This window comes from Cydia pomonella, chromosome 13 (genome assembly GCF_033807575.1).
Source record: "Cydia pomonella isolate Wapato2018A chromosome 13, ilCydPomo1, whole genome shotgun sequence".
NCBI classification, from domain to species: Eukaryota; Metazoa; Arthropoda; class Insecta; order Lepidoptera; family Tortricidae; genus Cydia; species Cydia pomonella.
The window spans coordinates 16,025,031-16,044,977 of NC_084715.1; the positions used below are offsets into that span (position 1 = coordinate 16,025,031).

General features: G+C 35.3%; 2 protein-coding genes across 4 annotated transcripts in view; one reads left to right on the forward strand and one right to left on the reverse strand.

Moving 5' to 3' along the window:
• The window catches only part of LOC133524356 (inositol hexakisphosphate kinase 1), a 69,328-nt gene extending 53,238 nt beyond the window's left edge, over window positions 1–16,090 (reverse strand). For both annotated transcript variants that reach the window (XM_061860332.1, XM_061860331.1), the window contains exon 1: window positions 15,797–16,090. The gene's annotated coding sequence lies outside the window, so the exon portion shown is untranslated. The remainder of the gene's footprint in view (window positions 1–15,796) is intronic.
• Window positions 16,091–16,496: 406 nt separating this feature from the next.
• On the forward strand, window positions 16,497–19,733 carry LOC133524357 (mitochondrial import receptor subunit TOM22 homolog). 2 transcript variants are annotated; one of them, XM_061860335.1, is made up of 5 exons: window positions 16,497–16,643; window positions 17,780–17,827; window positions 18,009–18,106; window positions 18,453–18,594; window positions 19,239–19,733. In XM_061860335.1, the coding sequence occupies exons 1-5, from the start codon at window positions 16,569–16,571 to the stop codon at window positions 19,302–19,304; spliced, it is 429 nt and encodes a 142-aa protein (XP_061716319.1). In that variant the 5' UTR covers window positions 16,497–16,568; the 3' UTR covers window positions 19,305–19,733. The 2 variants fall into 2 exon arrangements, with proteins under 2 accessions (XP_061716319.1, XP_061716318.1); XM_061860334.1 differs by lacking the exon at window positions 16,497–16,643 and adding an exon at window positions 17,420–17,694.
• Window positions 19,734–19,947: the final 214 nt, after the last annotated feature.

Here is a 19,947-nt window from a genome sequence, read left to right on the forward strand (position 1 = left end):
GCTTCGCCCACGCTCAAGCGATAGTGATCTCAGTAATGTTATTGATATACCTAATAGTCAATATAGTCATTATACGGTAAGAGTATATGTATGATAATATTGATAATACATACCTATAATTTGATTATCGTTATACATAGGTAACTGTGCAATGATTGGGAAACAATCAAATAAACTAACAGGAATTAGAAATCATAATCCTCCCTAGCGTGAGAACTCTGGTGGCCTAGCGGTAAGAGCGTGCGACTTGCAATCCGGAAGTCGCGGGTTCAAGTTCAAATCCCGGCTCGTACCAATGACTTTTTCGGAACTTATAAACGAAATTTCATTTGATATTTACATATAAAACGTCGTGAGGAAACCGGACTAATCTCAATAAGGCTTAGTTTACCCTCTGGGCTGGAAGGTCAGATGGCAGTCGCTTTCGTAAAACAAGTGCCTATGCCAATTCTTGGGATTAGTTGCCAAGTGGACCCCAGGCTCCCAAAAGCCGTGGCAAAAATGCCGGGACAACGCGAGGAAGATGATGTATAATTTGGGTATTATGATTTATGTTCTTTTTGTGCTAATCAATTCTTCTTATCTTATCTTATCTTAGTAGGTAGAACGAGTGCAAAGTGCATTTTAATATGACTAAATTGAAATACATATTAAGATTATCATTTTCAAAGAGAAAAATATTGTGGGCATTATGGCCTTACAGTTATAACTGCTCATGCCTAGCTAACTTATTCACTAATGCTCACTTAATCGATTCACTCACCTATACTACTTACAGTCCGGAGTAATAAATGCATAAGCCACTTTTTTCCAAGTTTATGAGGAAACCTTAAGTCTTAAGACTGATTCTGAGATCATCTTCCAAGCCAGCCAAGGTTTCGACAACTCGGATCCCGTGATTCAGAATCCAAGTGGAAAAAAACTCATTATCTTCAAATCATTGCGTGGCAGCGATTTGCGATTAATTTGATTATGTTTTTGTTTAAGGTAGACGATTGGAACGACATTGATCGCAATGGCAGCCAGCCTGTCGCCGGCCGCGTGAATAACAATGTGATTCGAGCCATTGTGGGAACACTATTATGACAATCAATAGGTAGTGTTTTTAGAACTATAAGGTTATAAGTCATAACGTAAATCAATTCATATTATACTGGTTTCATTTTATCTGTTGAGGCTTTAATTTAAATTACTGAACTGTCATTTCATACTGTGGGGTCAAGACAAATTGAAAGTACATGTGTATTTTTTACTATGGTACTACCTATATCAATACAAAAAGGTGTTTTTTTTTTATCATAGCGATATGTTAAAATGTGTATAGTAATATAAAGTTTCTGGTTAACACTAATAGTAGCTATTACTAGTCGATCGATTTGTGTAATAAAACTTCGAGAGCCAATGTTTACTAGTTGAAACCACAAGAATCTATAACAATTGCGACCCAATCGACCCAACTAGCGGTCAGGATGATTACAGACACGTGAGCAGAAAGTATAGAGAAATATTTACATCTGCAGAAGACATATTAGTGTTAAATTGTACGTGTATTTAATGAGTGTAATAAAATAATCTACACTCGCGTGAGTGTTGCTTATGTGTAAGGTTCATTAAACCTAATGGAGACGACCTGCGTATTTAATTAGTTTATTGATTTTTCAGTGTACCCTTAAAAAGGTCTCAATAATGAACATGTAATGATGTAAATTTGTGAAACCTCGTTGCGAGTTATTTTAAATTAATGTATAAATATTTAATGAAAAACTCACTGTTATTGGCGTTAATACTTAATTTAGAAACAACAATGCCCTACTTAAAAACCGATTGATCGATGTGATAAACAAAATCCGTTATGATAACGACGCGCGACGATTAAAATGATTAACGAATTTAGATAAGAATTCATTCAAAAACATGTGACAATCACATACATTCAATTTTTTCCATTGTTTGATTACAACGCGACGAAAAAGATTAGGTATAAATATTAAAATATACTTAGCCTCATAGGTCCCAGAAAGTTTAATTTTGTTGTTGAATATGGAACCTTGTCTTATTTAGGTAATAAAAGTTCAAGTTAAATTTAAAAAAAAACCGGCCAAGAGCATGTCGGGCCACGCTCAGTGTAGGGTTCCGTAGTAACTCTTCCGTCACAATAAGCTAAACTGGAGCTTAAAGTATAGTAAATTGTTAACCAAGGGATGAAATGGTACCTTTCACCCGAGTTAAACAAATAGGCAAATTTGCATAATCAGTACCTAATTAAAGTATGTAAGTCTTTTAACTATGAAGGGGAAACTTTTTGCGATAACTCAAAAACAGCTAAACTGATCATGTCCGCTATAGTTTTCATTTAATGTATTTCTTAAACTCTACTTCCACGATTTTTTTCATATTTTTTGGACCTATGGTTCAAAAGTTAGAGGGGGGGGGACACTTTTTTTCTTTCGGAGCGATTATCTCCGAATATATTCACTTTATCAAAAAATGTTTGTTGAAGACCCCTATTAGTTTTGAAAGACCTTTCCAACGATACCCCACACTGTAGGGTTGAAGCAAAAAAAAAATTCACCCCCAATTTACGTGTAGGGGAGGTACCCTAAAAAAAAAAAATTTTATATTATATTGTACGACTTTGTCGGCTTTATTGATTTATATATCCATGCCAAATTTCAGCTTTCTAGCACTAACGACCACGGAGCAAAGCCTCGGACAGACAGACAGACAGACAGAGACGGACATGGCGAAACAATAAGGGTTCCTAGTTGACTACGGACCCTAAAAAAGGCCTACATAACATAGGAGACTTAGGACCTTAATATATAAGTAGAATGTTTTCGGACTGGTAATATTTGAAGATGATTGTAATATATATGTAACAATAATAATAAACGCTAAGTACGTATTTTCTTTTACAAATGCCTCGCACAAATTCCCAGGCTATTTCATCCCTTCACCTCATTCTAAATGTGTCTTTCTCCAAGGAACAAACTTATTTTAATACCAAATTCGTCTAAAACAATATAACAGTAACAAGAATCATACTGACATTACTTTCATCATTGTAATGAATGAATACGTGTGGGAATAATTAAAAAATCTAATTTAGAATTTCCGAACACATTAAAATAAGCTTCATAATTTTACTGCTTCTTGAAATACCATACCAAAACAAAACTGGCTATAAACTTCACGAGATAATCATCGGAATCCAAGGCCAAACCTTATTTTAGATATTATCTGTCATCAATGTTATTTGCCTGTCTACGTATACCGTATTTACAGAAGCAACAGGACGATAATAGCCCAATAGGACGCCAATTTCATCCGGGAATTGGTTGATAAATAAACTCATTCGATATTTTGAGATCGTTCAATCAGATCGGACGCCAACTAAACTGGTCGATAGCGTATGAATAATTCAGAGATGATGGATCTGGAATTGGAATATCAAATACTTGCCAGTGTAAATCAGTCGCACCGCACGCATGCCGAACACAAGTGAGCGTTCACCAGTATAAACGAAGACCAAACAACCAGCAGAAAAACATTTTTTTTTCTTCCGTTCTTTATGTTAAGGGCCCGGGAGCCAAATTTTTGGTTGTGATATATACAGGCATAAACATAAGCCACTCCTCCTCCTCCTTCGGTTCTTAACTTTCGGGAACAAAAGAGACAAATTTGACTGAAACCTAATACATACCAAGACCATTACCGTAAGAACTATACCTATCCGTGGATGACACTAAGCCCGGGATTCTAAAATTTCGGATAGAAATGTCAAAAAAATCCGTTTTAAAAATGATCTGGCATGATCTAAGTCTAATAGGCGTTTAAATTTTACATTGCCTCATACGCTTATGTACCTGTCTTTAGCAAGCAATGAATTAAATTAACCTTATTAACAACCTTCAAACCAGGGATCGGAAACCGGTATTTTTATGTATGGGAACGAAAACGGTATTTTTTCGTTCTTTGTTAATAATTTCGTTCCTAATCGGGCAATCTAATAATACGAAGTCGTTATCTAAAAACACAACTGAGTCCTACATTTTGAGTATAAAATAAACCGAAATATATGGTTATTTCGATGTTTTTGCAAAAAACCGGTTCCGATCCCTGCTTCAAAAATTAAAAAAATTAATAACTTAGCAAAGACGCGCAGGTCATGTCAGCATGATTGGTGAGAGGAAAGCGCGAGATCAGGTCATGGCGTGCCATTTAATTGCACACGATAACCCCTTAATTGCTCAGTAATTATATCTTGCATAAATCTATGCATCCGAATTCCATCTTGAAGATTCATGGATACATTTCTTGATTACTCGCCAAAATATGGACGAGTAGGCGAAAATACATAGGAAAGTGTTTCGAAAGAAGGGACAACAAGTTGACTCATTTCGATTGTAAATAACGACTAAACCTTCAACGAATTTGAAATGGAATTCCATCCAACTTACTATTCTTCGGACTACTCAAGAAAATACTGGAATCTCCGGTGAATTGGCTGACCCAGATTTCTCAACTCGGCAATATCAAAGAGAAATGATTCACTATATAATATCTCATCTCAGTCGTACACTAGTCGCAGGAATGCATTTCTTGGCGCTGCGCCTTACGAGATTTGAAGGAAATTGCATTTACCTTACACTTGTCAAGTCTTTGACTGTAATGTAGCATGGCAGTCGATGATATATTGTTTATAAATATATAAATTTAATGCTGTCTTCGATCCTTACTTAAATATAGGAGGATAAAAATAAACAAAACAAAGTTGGCACTACGATATATGATACAGTTGAGCTTAAAAATAATTTTCTTTGACATCCATTAACAAGATTGCTGCTTTATCTCGAAAATATTAGCCAAAGCAAACTGTTTGCGATCTTTTTGGCACGCACATTATGATTGCAATCTCTGAAAGAATTATTAGAAAGGCGCCTATATGACTTTTTGCCGACAAACGATCAATTTGCGATATTAAGGCGCTATCACACTGGATCCGATTCGCACGTTGCGCCGCTGTTTGAGCGAGACAACACGCGTATAATAGCGACATCCCGTTCGCACATCGGATCGACGTGCAAATCGCATCCAGTGCCTAAATACTTTAGTCGTAAAATTTATTTTACAGACTGCTGTAACCTCCACCGACGTTCACAGCACTTGTGAAGCACATCGCTTCAGGGGAAACAGTGTAAGCAGTCTAAGCAAGTGAAACCAGGATTGACTTGAGTATGGACTAACACACAGTCAAGACAAGATCTTACTGACTTTTCGAGGATAATAAACAAAAAGAGAGTTTAAACTATTTTTTTAAACTGCATTGTCAGTCTTATCTTCAATAATAAAATAATATGGTTCATTAATTTTGATAGTCGTTGACCTCAGATTTGTCAGGGCAATATAGATCGTGTCATTCACGAAGATGCGTGCCTTGACTCGTAATATCATATTATTAAAGGTTAAATTTGTCAAATCTGCGCATCATCGTGGATGACACGCATGAACTATAAACACCGGTAAAAAGTGGATAAGATAAAGCAGATCGAGTCTCAACAGCTAAGCACTGGTGGAGCGATCACGTCCACGGTGACTGATAATATAGTGTAGGTACAGACATGATGAGAAGTCAAGTTCAAGTGACACTACAGTAGGTATGTTGAGGTTTTACGGCGCCTCGGATTTTTAAGCCGCTGACAGAATCGCGAACATACTCGTAAGAGCTCTGCAAATGGTTCCAAGATGAAAGCCTTGTTCATTTTCTGGTGGAGAAAAGATAAGACGTTCTCTCAATGCGACTAAAGATTCTTAGCATGAACTGACAAAATTGCACACCGAATCGAAAATTGTAGGACAAAAGACTGGACTCTTCAGTGTGCATTTTTCAGCCTAAAAGACTCTCCTAGAACTTTCTAAATAGGTATTCATTGACTGTGACTGTACATAAACCACAAACCTGTTACCCAACTAATGCAAGAGGAAGTTCTCATTGAATGATAAAACGACAATGGGACACGTTCACGTTCCGTAGTCATAAAATCTATTGAAAAGTAGTAAACATGTCTAATGGAAAGTTTATGCAAAATACAAGGCGAACATTAACTGTAAATCAATGAAGAGCATTCGGGAAGTAAATTTGAACTACTTAAGCACGACTTTTCCTAGGTGGCACTCGTCCTAGTTTCTATTTTGGGTTCTCAAATTAGGTGGAAGGGCAAACGCGAGTTCTTCACGGAGGTTTATTGTTCAGTTCAGTTATAAATTAGAAGTTGCCCCAGAAACATCTACAATTATGGTAAAAGCGGTAGTAGATGGTATGAGACACCGACAGAAAGCCCTTAGGAAGGCGGACCGACCCGACGATAAAGACCGCGGAGATTCATGGATGAAAATGAAATGAAAATGAAAATGATTTTATTTCATAACTGTTGGGTACACATGTGACCATCAAGGTTGGGTCTTCCTAGTAGGTAAGAAATACCTGTGTCAGGAAGTCCCGCTCCTCCATAATAAACAATGGTTGTTTGTAACAATTGTAACTATCTGATTAATAATGTATAACTTAAAAACTAGAAGTACTCATTACGACGACAGAGCAGTTGTAGTAATAATAATAGCCTTACGGCTAAATAGGAACCTGTAGTTGGGTGCGTCTGTGTGTGTGTGTGTGTGTGTGTGTGTGTGTGTGTGTGTGTGTGTGTGTGTGTGTGTGTGTGTGTGTGTGTGTGTGTGTGTGTTTGCGCGCGCGTATGTGTCTGCGTGTGTGCATGTAAATGTTTAACTAATGTTACAATTTCATTTTATGTTATGTACTTGCTTAAATAAAGAATATTATACAGAATTACACAGTTTGTTTTATTTAGCATAGATTTACAAATTAGTTAAGGGCAAGATTAAGTAGAAGTTCAGTGTCTTCATAACTAAGTATTTTCAACCATTCCACTACGGATTTTTTACAATTATGTATTCTCTGTTCGTATATATTAATTTTTACATTTATTTTGTTGTAAAGGTAAGCGGATAAGCGGATGAGGACGACGCTAGGACGGTCGTCGTAAACCTCCTTTGAGGGGGACCTTTGTCCACCAGTATCCTAAAACGAGTAGGCACTATCCAGGATTCGAGAGTACGAATATTGTGGCTACACTTAAAGCGACTGCTAGAAGGCTGCCGCCGTTGTTTTTCCTAAATATTTAACATAGAAGTCACAATGACAACAATGCTTGTGAAAATAATAAAACCCCCTTATCACTCACACTTTTGTGTAATTCCTCGCGCCGTCAAACAAAACCAGTTCGATATTGAACAATTGAAAGGTATGTTAAGCAACCTCTTGCACCACTAATGGAAGGAGGGGACACGTCTCAATGAGAATATTACTGCACTTCGAATCGTAGACCTTCAATTGACAAGCAGGAAGCAATGAAATCTTATTCAAACATTAACCCTGCCACTGCAGCGATATGCCAAGCCGGATTTGTCCCAGTAAAGCGGGTTATTTAAGGCCCTATGAGGGAGATGACAGTTATATCGATCTGTGTGAATTAAGTTGCTCTAGAAATTCGCTTGGTTGTAGAGATTTACGAGTAAGCGCGTCAAACTGCATTGCTGTTATTAAATTGCATGCTGTCACTTTTTATCCCCGACAACCAAAATTTTTAAGTGCCGACTACTCTTATGAACTACGTTTGACCAGAGAACATTAAATATTAAGGACACCCTCCATATATTAAATAGGAGTACGGTGACTGTTTCTATACGTAAATAACTAAAATTTAACGCTGTACGAGTATACGTATAGCTCGCGGCTTTGTTTTGGGGGTGGGGGTTGTCAGTCTTCTTTATTTCCTAGACTTCGGTTGAACCAACAGAATAATTATGATGTTGTCGGGTGGAAATTATAATACCTATGTACTGTGATTATTTCATACTTATAATTCCTCGATTTAGTGGCATTAAAACACACAATTAAAGTAATAGACTTTTCGTAGCAAGGCCAGCATCTCAAACGTTAATACTATCGAATGAATAGAATAAACGCTGCAACGACAGGGTTAGTTGACATGGTCACAAAGAAACCCTTAACCTTTCTGTCAGTGACAAAGGAGCGTAAACAAAGCCGACAAACGTTATTCAGCACGCGGAAGTTGCGTAAGGCACGTAGATAATTTAATGACATGCCTAGGCATTCTTACAAGTGCTTTTTATGCGATAGAGTTCATAAGTACTGAGCTGACGTAAGGTTTGAATGAACATTCTTAAAGGATTATTCTTTATTACACACGTAACAGTAGCCAATTGACCTTATTCTCGCTAGGGTCAATCATTAATTTACAATGAAGCTCAAAAGTTCACTATCTAACTCACTCACTCTTGCTTTAAAGAGACCTAGATCGTATGAATTCAATGCAATACGAGGAAAAAGCTAACAAGGATCAATTACGTTTTTACTATCTGTAATACTAATATAGGAAATGGCATGTCATCATGGAAGAAAATGTTGCAATTATATTTTACTTGTCTTTTTATTGATAGAGTCGGACTAAAATCTCTGCACGGACTTTACAATAACAAAGTGTGGAAATATCATCACAAATGCCAATTTCTATTTAAATAAACGTATATAATCTTGCACGCTTTGTTCTGTCAGAGGCGTTGCAGAGTTAGTTCTGATGTAATTTACAAGTATCGATAAGGCATTATTAATCTACTAGTACTTTTGAGTTCTTGGCTGAGAGTGCAATAGTGCAATTTACGTAAGCCCACACTGCATCTCGTCCATACTTTTGCAATAGTGAGCGGTGCATAGGTGCTTATGTTAGGATGCAACCTTGCGTTTGAACTGGAGACCTACTTCGCAAGTTTTACTTATGCGTAGGGAACGAGTGATGAAACCTTGGTACTCATGGTCTTGCTAATAGGCAGGAGCAGTCTGCTATTAGGAGCAGGCAGCTATCTGCTAGAGATAAATAGTGTGGTCACTTTAACAAATAAAATAAATAGGACTTAGTTTAACCTAACACCTTGTAAATACGCCTAAACAAATATTGTACGCCTGACAGACAAGCTATACTGAAACAGTTCAATACCTGTAAGAGCTCTTTTCCACTTACAACCCAGTTATTGCAGGTACGGCTTTTGCAGGATCTAGTTTTCTGTAGTACGCGTGCAGACATGATCGTGTGAACGTTACTATATTAGCCAGTATACTAATAAAACGGGACCCTGCATAAAAACCGTCTCCGCAAAAAACTGAATGTATGTGGGAAAGAGCTCTTAAGCAACCTTTCTGTTTTCAATATATAGATAGTATAGATTCTAATAGTTAATAAACAAATACTAGTGTGATTAATAGCGAAGGATACATGTAATTAAAGCGAATATAGTATTTAAATATGTATATGTAAGAAACCAATGCTAATATCAAGGTGCGTTGTATAATGTCTATGTGCCAATATTTCTGCGAGTCTATATAGTTCGTTTTTTTTAGCATTAGAAAAAACCGGTCAAGTGCGAGTTCGTTTACCTCGCGCACCGAGGGTTCCGTACAAACTTTCAATTTTCTCATGAAAGACTTGAGCAGAAGTATACTATTAGTATAATTGTGTACAGCGCCATCTATGGGCGAATTGGTTAACTAATTTGTGCGATTTGTATGTATGTTGGTTTTTCAGGGATAATTCTTTATCATGTGAACCGATTTCAATAATTTTTATTTTATTTGAAAGATGGTGCCTTTAGTGTAAACAAAATTACACATCCAATATGTTTGGGTTAGCGTTATTCATTACTATTCCAAATTTCAAATCGATAGCTTAAGTACTTCTAGTTATTTAGCAATGTGACAGACGGACGGACGGACAGAGTCGGACCATAAGGGTTCCTTTTGTACCGTTTTGATACGGAACCCTAAAAGGTAAACAATCTTGACATGTCTTTTTATTGAAAAACGCTTTTTTAAAACCAGTAACTATTACTTATGACAGTTTGACAGTAAAAGAATTATTGAATATGACTTATAATTGTTATTTTACAAAAGTGTTTTTCAAAGCGATTTCGCTTACCTTCTTTCTAATGCTAAAAAATGGACTACATATACAGTCTAAGTACGTATAACACCCCCCCCCCCCCACTTTATGAGTTATTTATGCCTTCCACCAGGAAAGGAAATTTTCTTATGCGTTGCAAAATGGGGACCATCTTACTAAACATGTAATTTATTTTTAAAGCTAAATACAAGTTAATCAAGTTATGATATTTTTGAAACGGGCTGGCGTATATCTTTTACCTACTTTACCTACCTTGTCGAGTTGTTAGGTTAGCCTTTTGTATTGCCTTGGTACTTAAAAGAGATTTTGTTTATTAATTTCTCCGTTCAAGAGTCAGCAGATTACTGAATATCTATTTATTTACGAAGATCATGATCAAAGTGCAAGTACTGTGCGTACATAAAGATTCTTTAAAAACAATAACATAATTGTTATGTAGGTTATTTACGTGTTATCAAAAATTCAAAATATTATTGTGTGTTATCGGCCTATGCAACAGCTTTGTTTTTAGACAAGTTGGATATACAATGTGTTTGTGCACGTACAGTGGAGCCGTTAACCACGTATATTACGATGAATTTTATCGACAAATCACCCCCCATACCGATGTTTTATCTCAACTATTTTAAAAATGCAGCCCTTCAAAGTCATATGGCGCCAAACACGACTGCACTTGTTTAATGTACCACTATCTGTCCATTTAATAATAATATGGCGATACTACGTGTCGCGGTACTCCGGGCCGGTATTGAAAGGTGGTTAAAAATAGCAAAAAGAAAAGGTTTTCTTGGATATCTTTTCCATTCCACTGCACCGCTAATCTGTAGTAGAAATGACAGGTTAGATTTTGTTTACCGTTTAGTAAGCGAAAGTAAAATAAAGAGTGTAGGTATCGACGCTACCCAGCTACCTAACCTGTGTAGTTAATGTATTGATATGAAATATTATAACTTTCTTTTCAACACACTTGCTCAAAACGACGTTTTTATTCCACCCATTTTTGGCTCATAATCCTAGATATTAAACACGCGTGCTTTTTCAGTATATTATAACACTTGGGCTTTTTCATTATATTATCCGACTGAGTTAAGAAGGTAACTGATTGCAAATAATATGCATGGAAAAGGAGCCTTCTTAATTTGGTCGAGTAATACATTTTTTTTTCTAACCAACTATTAGGTTTCAAATGTTACTTCAAAGAGGTTTTATCACACCAAACATAATTTATAGATTAAATTATCACGTAAATTACATTAATGAATAAACATAACAATTTATCGTTTTGATCTCCATCCGTCGAAAAGAAATACGTAAATATTAGCTTTTTTATATTTTTTTAATTGGCTGTTTGTCGAATTCGTGCGCGCCTTTGCCTTGCGCGCGCATTGGAATCGTGCTTTAAAAAAAATAATGCGCCAGCCATTTTCCGTATTTGTCATAAAATTGGAATACCTAGTTTTGCATGTTTTTAGTTTATATATTGACGAAAACGTCATTTTCTAGCATTGTAAAAGAAGAACCCATAAAATTGACGCTGCCAGTAATACTAATAGAGGAAAGAGCCGAGAACGATAGCCTTTTATCATCAAAATCGGGTGAAAAATAATTGGCATATGAATCTTTTATTCAATGGAAAATCAGAAAAAACGCCCAGTTTTTCTTGGAAAACGTGTTGGAAGCTTACTTCAATGAACTGGCGAATAAGTGCCTACAAGCCCAGCACGCTTTGGTGCAATTATTCGATGTTAAAACTGTAAATAAGCCAACATTTTGAAAATTGTACTTTTACTGTTTTGACAAAAAAAAATCGAATTTATAAGTTCTGTTTTTTCCTCGCAAGTGTGTTGAAAAACGTCGTATGAAACGCGTGTGCTATGGTCATTACACACATCGGCTTTCTTATTGCGCGCTCGCTTACAGCTCGCGCGCACAATATCGCCTCGTGTGTAATGACCAACTTAGCACACTTGTATCATAATGTACTATTATAGGTACATCCAACATCGTGACGTTCTAAAAATAATCAATATATATACCTATCCATAACCATGCTTGGTTATAGAAGGAAAGTTCTATTTATTTAAAACAAAGGGAAAACGGCTTTACGGTTAAAGGAATATGTCATTTAATTTCAAGGGAAAAAATTAGGTAATAGAAATCCACGTCAGGGAATTAACAGTATTACCGCTTCCAAGTAGCCACTTACGAAAGCCAATTTAAGTTTTTATAATTAAATTAGCGCTGTAAAAATACATTTTTATATTATGATCCTTTGTAGTCTTTGTACCTATTTAAAAATGACACTGATAATATAATGTTTAATTATTTAGTCCCTTTTTGCTTATAAATGTTTCATAAGAAGTTTAAAACTTTATTGTCAAAAGTTCTAAATAATAAAAAGCAAGAAAACATGTTAGTTTTCAGGAAAAACATTACAGAAATAATTTCATATGCGTATGTCACAATTCATTTTCTCAGAAACTATATTTAGCTATTTACATTTTATAATCATTCGATTTGGAGACTGAACCTGCACAATCGCCAATGAAGAAACGAAATCTATTTAAGAAAAACAATAGCGCGAGTAAATTAGTTCTACAAAGTGTATATTTATAAATCTACGCAGAATTGTGATCGTAAATAAACATACACCATCTGGGATTTGTGGGCTCTGAAACTCAGCTGTTTGAATTTTAATTTTCCGTGCGTGGTATAAAACGTGATGTTCAGATCCTACAACAAAACAGTTCCAGACTATCAACAAATTGCAGTCGGACATAAACAGATCTAGATCTCGACGGCAAACAAGATACCCGCCTGATGGTAAGCGGTCACCGAAGCCTATGAACGCCTGCAACTCCAGGTGTGTTGACTAATATTTTAAATAAGCTCATACTGTAAGTCCCTCGAGAAAACCTCGGCAGGAAGCTCCTTCCACAGCCAGAGCGTCCGCGGCAGGGAATTCCTCTTAAACCGCACAGTGCAGTTCAAATTTTTTGCTTCAAAAGTACAATTGGAAATAAGATGAGACTGCGTCTACCAGTGGTACATGGTAGTGAAGTGTCTTAGGTACCCAAAAGTTAATAACTTTGATGAAACAAATAGCCTCAGTTTTAGTATGCCCAACTCTATGTCGGTGTCGGTTTTAGGCATTTAATATAAGTCTCAACCAAAAAATCCAGAAAGTAAGGCACCATTATTAACTACCGGGAACATAAGATAAATCTTTTGTTTTCTGTGTGTGTATGATCCAGTTAAGCTCTTTCACAATAACTAATACTTATAGAAGTTATACATATACAGCATATGACCACGTTTTTCCGCTTAATCATGAGATTTGAATTTTATGATTATAACAGATTATAAGTTTTGTAACAGAGAACAAGTGTCTTGCTATTATAATATCTTATGCAACAAAGAGTGTATGGATGATAATTGTCATAGATTTGCACATAAGATTGTGTAACATTTTTGCGCGCTTCATTTTGAAATATATTATTGCGAATAAGTTTAACAAGAGGAAAAAACTTATTTTAAGGAGTGAACCATTTTGAACAGTCACCCTTGTAGTATTAAAAATACATCTATACCTTTTCACAAATAAACTACTGATCAATCATGAAGAGACAATTGGCCATGTAGCCCGCTTAAGTCCTGGGAAGTTTTTATTTATGAAAATCTACTCCAGGAGGAGACGAGGGCCAACATCACAGATCAAATCTAACATCAGTGGAGCAGCAGACACAACCAGTGGGTAATAATATAATAATTGTGTTTGTTCCAAAGAAATCTAGCCAGTATGTTTGGCATTGCAGATGATTATAATTAAAACTCACGGTGGCAACGGGATGAGTTATTTTGGTTACTCATATTTTTAGCTTTAACAAATTGTAGAGCTAGTTGAGATGTATTTTAAATCATATAACTGATCGTCTACATAAACCATGTTTTTTTTGCTATTACTAGTTTGTGTTATATGTAATATACCAGTAACTTATTTGAGTTATTTGTCACTATCATTTGCCACTTTAAGGAAAAAGAAGCAGCACAAAAACTTCACTCTCTGATCCTACGGCACCTTAACTACACTTCAGTTGGCTACCAAGTATTTATGCTCGATAATTTACACAAAATTATATGAATTACATCTGCGATTGGTTGAAATGTCATTTATTATTTGTTACAGAACCTGCTCAGACCCAGAAGCAGTTGTTTTATTTTGCATCATATTTATTATCTCAATAAGATGAAAGTCAGACGGTTCTATACTGATTGTCTATATCAGTTTTTCATGTGTTTTTTTTTTTAATTTGGAAAGTCTTGATTACTCTGTAAAATCTCAAAATAGTGAAATATGTACAAAAATTTGTATGTAAGGTCAGGAGTTAAAGTCGTACATACCATGGTAAAAAGCCAAAACTCAAAAGGCCGCAACAGTAATAATAGGGATATTTCCTGTATTTAAAAGAAATTCATTTCACACCATGCACAAACTGAAGCACCAGAAAAATATTCGAAAAACTTAGACAGCAGTTATTTTTAGACCCAAATTCTATTCACTAAATCTGTAGGTAACTTGACTGCGACATCATTGTTCTGTATTTCTTAGAGATTTCATAGTGACTCATCATTTTGGCAATTCAAAAAAAAGAAACTGATTTGACTAAGCAGTCACTCTACCTTGCACCTAAATGTAATGTGCTAATGCCAGGACTGTTATATCCTGAGCGGCCTGCATTAGTCAACATCTATAGAACTTATTCCCACCAGCTTGCCCTAATTTGGAACAAGCACCTTATCCTATAAAACTCAATGAAAAAGAAAATAACCTGCCCTCCTTACCCTGCCACTGCTAAGGTAAAAAATTACTGTTATGGTCACTTTAACCCAGAAAATAGTGATGCTTTATGCAGTGCATAAAAGGCTGTGTTTGAAATGTGATGATGACATATTTACTTGTGAGACAAGCATGAATATTTGCAGATTTTTGGATATATTAATTTATACAAGAGTTAGTCTTAGAACACTTACGAGTTAGAACCAATACAAAAAAAAACTTAGTTTAGGACTAGATTGTCTCTTAAATATTCAGTCTTAATGGTATTGTAACCTCTGAGCGCCATTCTATCAATAAATTGAGTTAAACCTTGTCTTTCAGTGGAATGGAAGTTGTATTAACCCTTTGTGTGTCCCTGTCAAACATTTGTTGCTGAATGAATAATCTTGAAATTGTAAATTAGGCGGTATTCACAAGGCGTTAATTTTTTCCGTATACCGTATACGTGATTTTATCGAATACCATAGTGACAGCAAAATTTGTTTGGCAACTTACAAAATCGTTTACCCGGCTAGATGGCTTTCCCGCATAGATGCCGTATGAACCTAGTCATACAATCCAAATTGTATGGGACGTATATGGGACAAGGCATACGAAAGGTTGTCAAGTAGTTAGTTTATTGTAAACTGTTTCAACTATGCCTTAGTTTTAAAAGTACATTTAGTGACAGTTTTCACTAAAATATTTAATATTATTTGATTAATATTACATTGAAAATAACGTATTATATCTAACAGTAGTGTTAGATATAATACATTAGTGTAGATATAATACGTTAACAACGTTAACGTTAACGTTAACATAGAATTTTTTCACTTTTTAGGCCTCTAAAAAAACGAACCCTGAAAATAAATGTTCCGTTGCCTACGTCTAACTTCAAGAACAACCCAAAAAATAAAAAGCTTACCGTATTTGACGTAGTCTTCAAGGTAAACTCCAAACAGCTGAGAAAGTTTTTAACATTCAAAATTTTATCATACACCAATGATATGAATGACAAATGACACGGAGAACTTCACGGTGGATTTTTCTTTCAGATGACTTGTATTTCAACACACGGATGATGTTCCGCTATAAATTTTACCCCATAAACGAAATGTAGAGGATTGTATACTGATTTCATATAAAGTATAGGATTTTAATCAAGTTGAAATTCAAGAAATATAAATTTTTGATCCTTTTTAGACACGAGCCTTTTTTTACTCGATCATTCATAGACAATATAGATAAAAATGAGTATTTTATTTTTAATTGAGTAAAGGCCTCTACAGACGTTGCAACAAATGGCATGCGATTATCGATGACGTTTGGAGAGGAGATTTGCTTTTACACATGGGCTAAAATTAACACAAATTCAGCACAGAATACAATAAATTCAAATATTCTGTGAACAAACATATTCCATACAAAAAAACAGGTGCCCAATAAATAAATAAATGTGTGTATGTGTGTGTGTGTGTGTGTGTGTGTATGTATTGAGTGACAGTAGAGATCACGACTCAATTTTCTGATAAATTCAGCTCGTGTAAGGTGCCCCTAAAACCTATTTTAAATATTTTTGTCAAAGTTGTCAAACTCATTTGAAATAAGAATCTGTCTACGTTGACGTAAATTAGTGAAATTTGATCGAATCTTGCTATTTTATAAAGTGTTAAATATGACCCATTAAATTTCAAAATATGTCTATCGAGCATCCTTGTGCCTGTAGCTCTCCCACTATATGTTTAGCGCAAAATACAAAACAAATAGCGGCGGTAAGTGTCAAGCTTCCTATAACTGTTACAAATAACTTTTACAGTACATATGGTGCTACTTTCTCGCACGCGTGCGGGAATGAGCACTTTCCGTGCATGGGGCCTACCGTGAAAACAGAAATTCGAAAATTGCGAGGATCTTGCTCTTTTACTCTCATAAAGGCGTAATTAGAGTGACAAGAGAACAATGCTCACAATTGACGAATTTCGATTTTCGCGGTTATAGCCCATATGTCGAATCTTTAAAGAGCCATATGTACTGTGAAACCTTGTACGATACACGTACGAACAGGTAATTCGCAACTCGGTCGTATTTTAATTTATCACCACTTGTTGCGAATTTCCTATTTTCCGCACTTGTATCGTAATTAACTATTACATTATAACATTGAATAAAAAAGATCTACTTGGCCTACTAGACTAAAACCTTTTATTTTGGCCACTCGTTGAAGTATACGAATTCATGATTCAAGAGCGCGGAGCGCGCATTGATTTAGAATTATAGTTGAGTCGATGAAAACTTGAGAAGCATTATAATCTTATGACATGATGAATTAAAATCTAATTGTTAAATTGTCACGTAATTGAAAAGAGGTTATTCTTCTCTAGTCCGGCCGTACTAAGTTTCAAATCCAGTATTTTGAGGAATTGCAAAGGGGAAGAGATAACTTTTTTCCATTTATTTAAAAAAAATGCGCTCTATGTTAAAATATTTCCTTTATCTGTGCCGGTTTCATTCATTCATCAATATACATTCATTCGATTATCTTTCTTGTCTATGACGCGAACCCAAAAGTAGAGTAGCAACACGAGGGTTTTGTGTAGGAAAAATAGTAAAATATATATATATATATATAATTCCCGTCCTAAGTCCGCGTACAGCTTCCACTGGATCATTTCAATCGATTATTACATTCTGAGATAAATCCATAACATGCTTATGGATTTGACCGATGAACTGGAGCAGAGTGATAGCGGTATGGAGTCTTTGACAGCGAGCAAAGATGATACCCCTGAGCGTAAGCCTGAAGATAATTTCAGCCTGCCCGTGGTATGTGGTGACGAAAAAACGTAATTTCTATTCGGGCAATTAGCGTGTGCATACTCTTTAATGTTCGTTTACTTTCTCTTTGCAGTTAGGATCTTCGCCAGAGTTAGGAGGGCCATTGAAGGAATATGATGATGTGAGTATATATTTATTAGGCCTATCTCAACTTATTTATATTAAAATACATTCTTTTAATACATCATTTTGTTACATTTCCATTATTTAGGTTATATTTGATTTCATTTTTTCATAATAGGTTATGTTGATTGATTGATTGAGTCATTGTGAAATTTAAATAAAAGATCTTTTTGTTTTAGGAACCAGACGAGACCTTATCTGAAAGACTATGGGGACTGACTGAAATGTTCCCACAATGTGTCAGAAATGGAACATACACCTTAACTACCAAGACATTGTAAGTAATTCATAAGATTTTAACATTATTTGATTTCAACTACCCAAATCATAATATGAATAACTTTTGGGATGCCATAGTTAACCAGGAATATATGTATAGTTTTGCCATGTCTGTCTGTCTGTCTGTACCTGGGTTAGCTCAGTGTTCTATTAATTGTTAATTAACCCGTTTTAATCTTAATTGCATCAAAGAAGTTTGACTTCTGAACAATACTTTTTTTTCTCTGTGCAAGAAGCAAGTTTGCCATAGAAACAATGGGAGTTGAGAAATGATAGCTTTCTTATAAGTCATCCTCCCATTTGGTAAAAGCAAATGTTAATGTATTGTAAATCTTTTTGGCCAGGTCCGGAGCTAAAGCATTCTATGGTTTGTCCCGCTCACTGGTGTGGATTGTTGCGAGCTCATCTGTAATACTGTTTGCACCTGTCATTTTCGAAGTGGAGAGAGCTCAAGTAGAGGAGATGCAAAAGTCTCAACAGAAACAAGTAAGTCTTACTTAAATATTCTTAGAATAAGAGTTAGATTAACAGGAAATCTGCTTAAAATGGTTTTAAAGGGACTACATCAAAAACACATCTTAACCGGCAAAGTGTATTATCCATGTAAAAATGTATGTAATCAAGTTGCCGGGACCAGTGTAAAATAGCAATTATGTAGATTATTAAATGGCTTCTGCTGTAACTGGAAACTTCACACAAACATTTGATATCTTTTTGTATGGAATTTTCCAGATATGTTGAATCTATTGTTGTGTGTGCACTAGGGTGTGCTCCCAGTACTGGTTTTCTGTACTAAATCTCTCCTGGAACCAGAAATTCCCGGATCACACCATAAAAATTTAACCTTTTGACCACCAAAGACGTCATATGACGCGTGCAGCTACAGCGCAATATCAACCTTCATGCGTACCAACAAGGTTCACGATTACGCGCCACATACGATAGGTGTGGCGTTCAAAAGGTTAATTATAGGAACCATCCCTAGTTGTCTCCACCTATCAGTATAATAGCTTTTAAGTAAACAATGACACTGATGGTTTTACAATACTGTTTACCATCTCTGCCATAGGGTTAGGGAATCAAGTAATTAGTCAAAATTTAATGACTTATACGTTTTATTTATTTTACAGGTGTTACTGGGAACCAATACTGCCTTATCAGGGCCTATGCCAAATATGCCACCGATGCCGCGATAAACTATACTTGTAATCAAGCTAAACACTATTCAGTCATATTATATTGTTGTATCCATAATGTCGAAATGTCACCCCGAATGCTTTAATGTTAGGTTGTTAGTTATAAATAGAGTAAATAGGAATCCTTTATGTAAATTTCAATATTTTCTTTTGATTTGACTTAAAGTATATAAACATTTAGTTTTCAACATTTCAGTCATTGTCACAATTCGAAACGAATTATGCATTTACCCATATAAAGTGAATCAACATACAGATATTTCACTCTAGTAATGTTCTACACAGAGGTTTTTGGTTTAATGGAATACCATATTTCCTATAAAATCTAATATATTTAGGTACATTGATGTAGTGATATGATTTTTTCAGTCATTTGTAGATAATGTTTTGTTAACAATACTTATAGAAATAAAATATTGTTAAAGGAAATATACTTTTTATTTTTCTTCATTTAATTTGTACCTTTAGTTTACCTAATACATAAATAAATAATTTTACTGTACATACATATGTTGCTATATTCCCGCACGCATGCGGGAAATTAGCACTTTCCGTGCATATGTCGAAACTTTAAAGAGCCATATGTACTGTAAAACGTTGTACGATACATGTGCGAATAGGTAATTCGCAACTCGTGTCGATT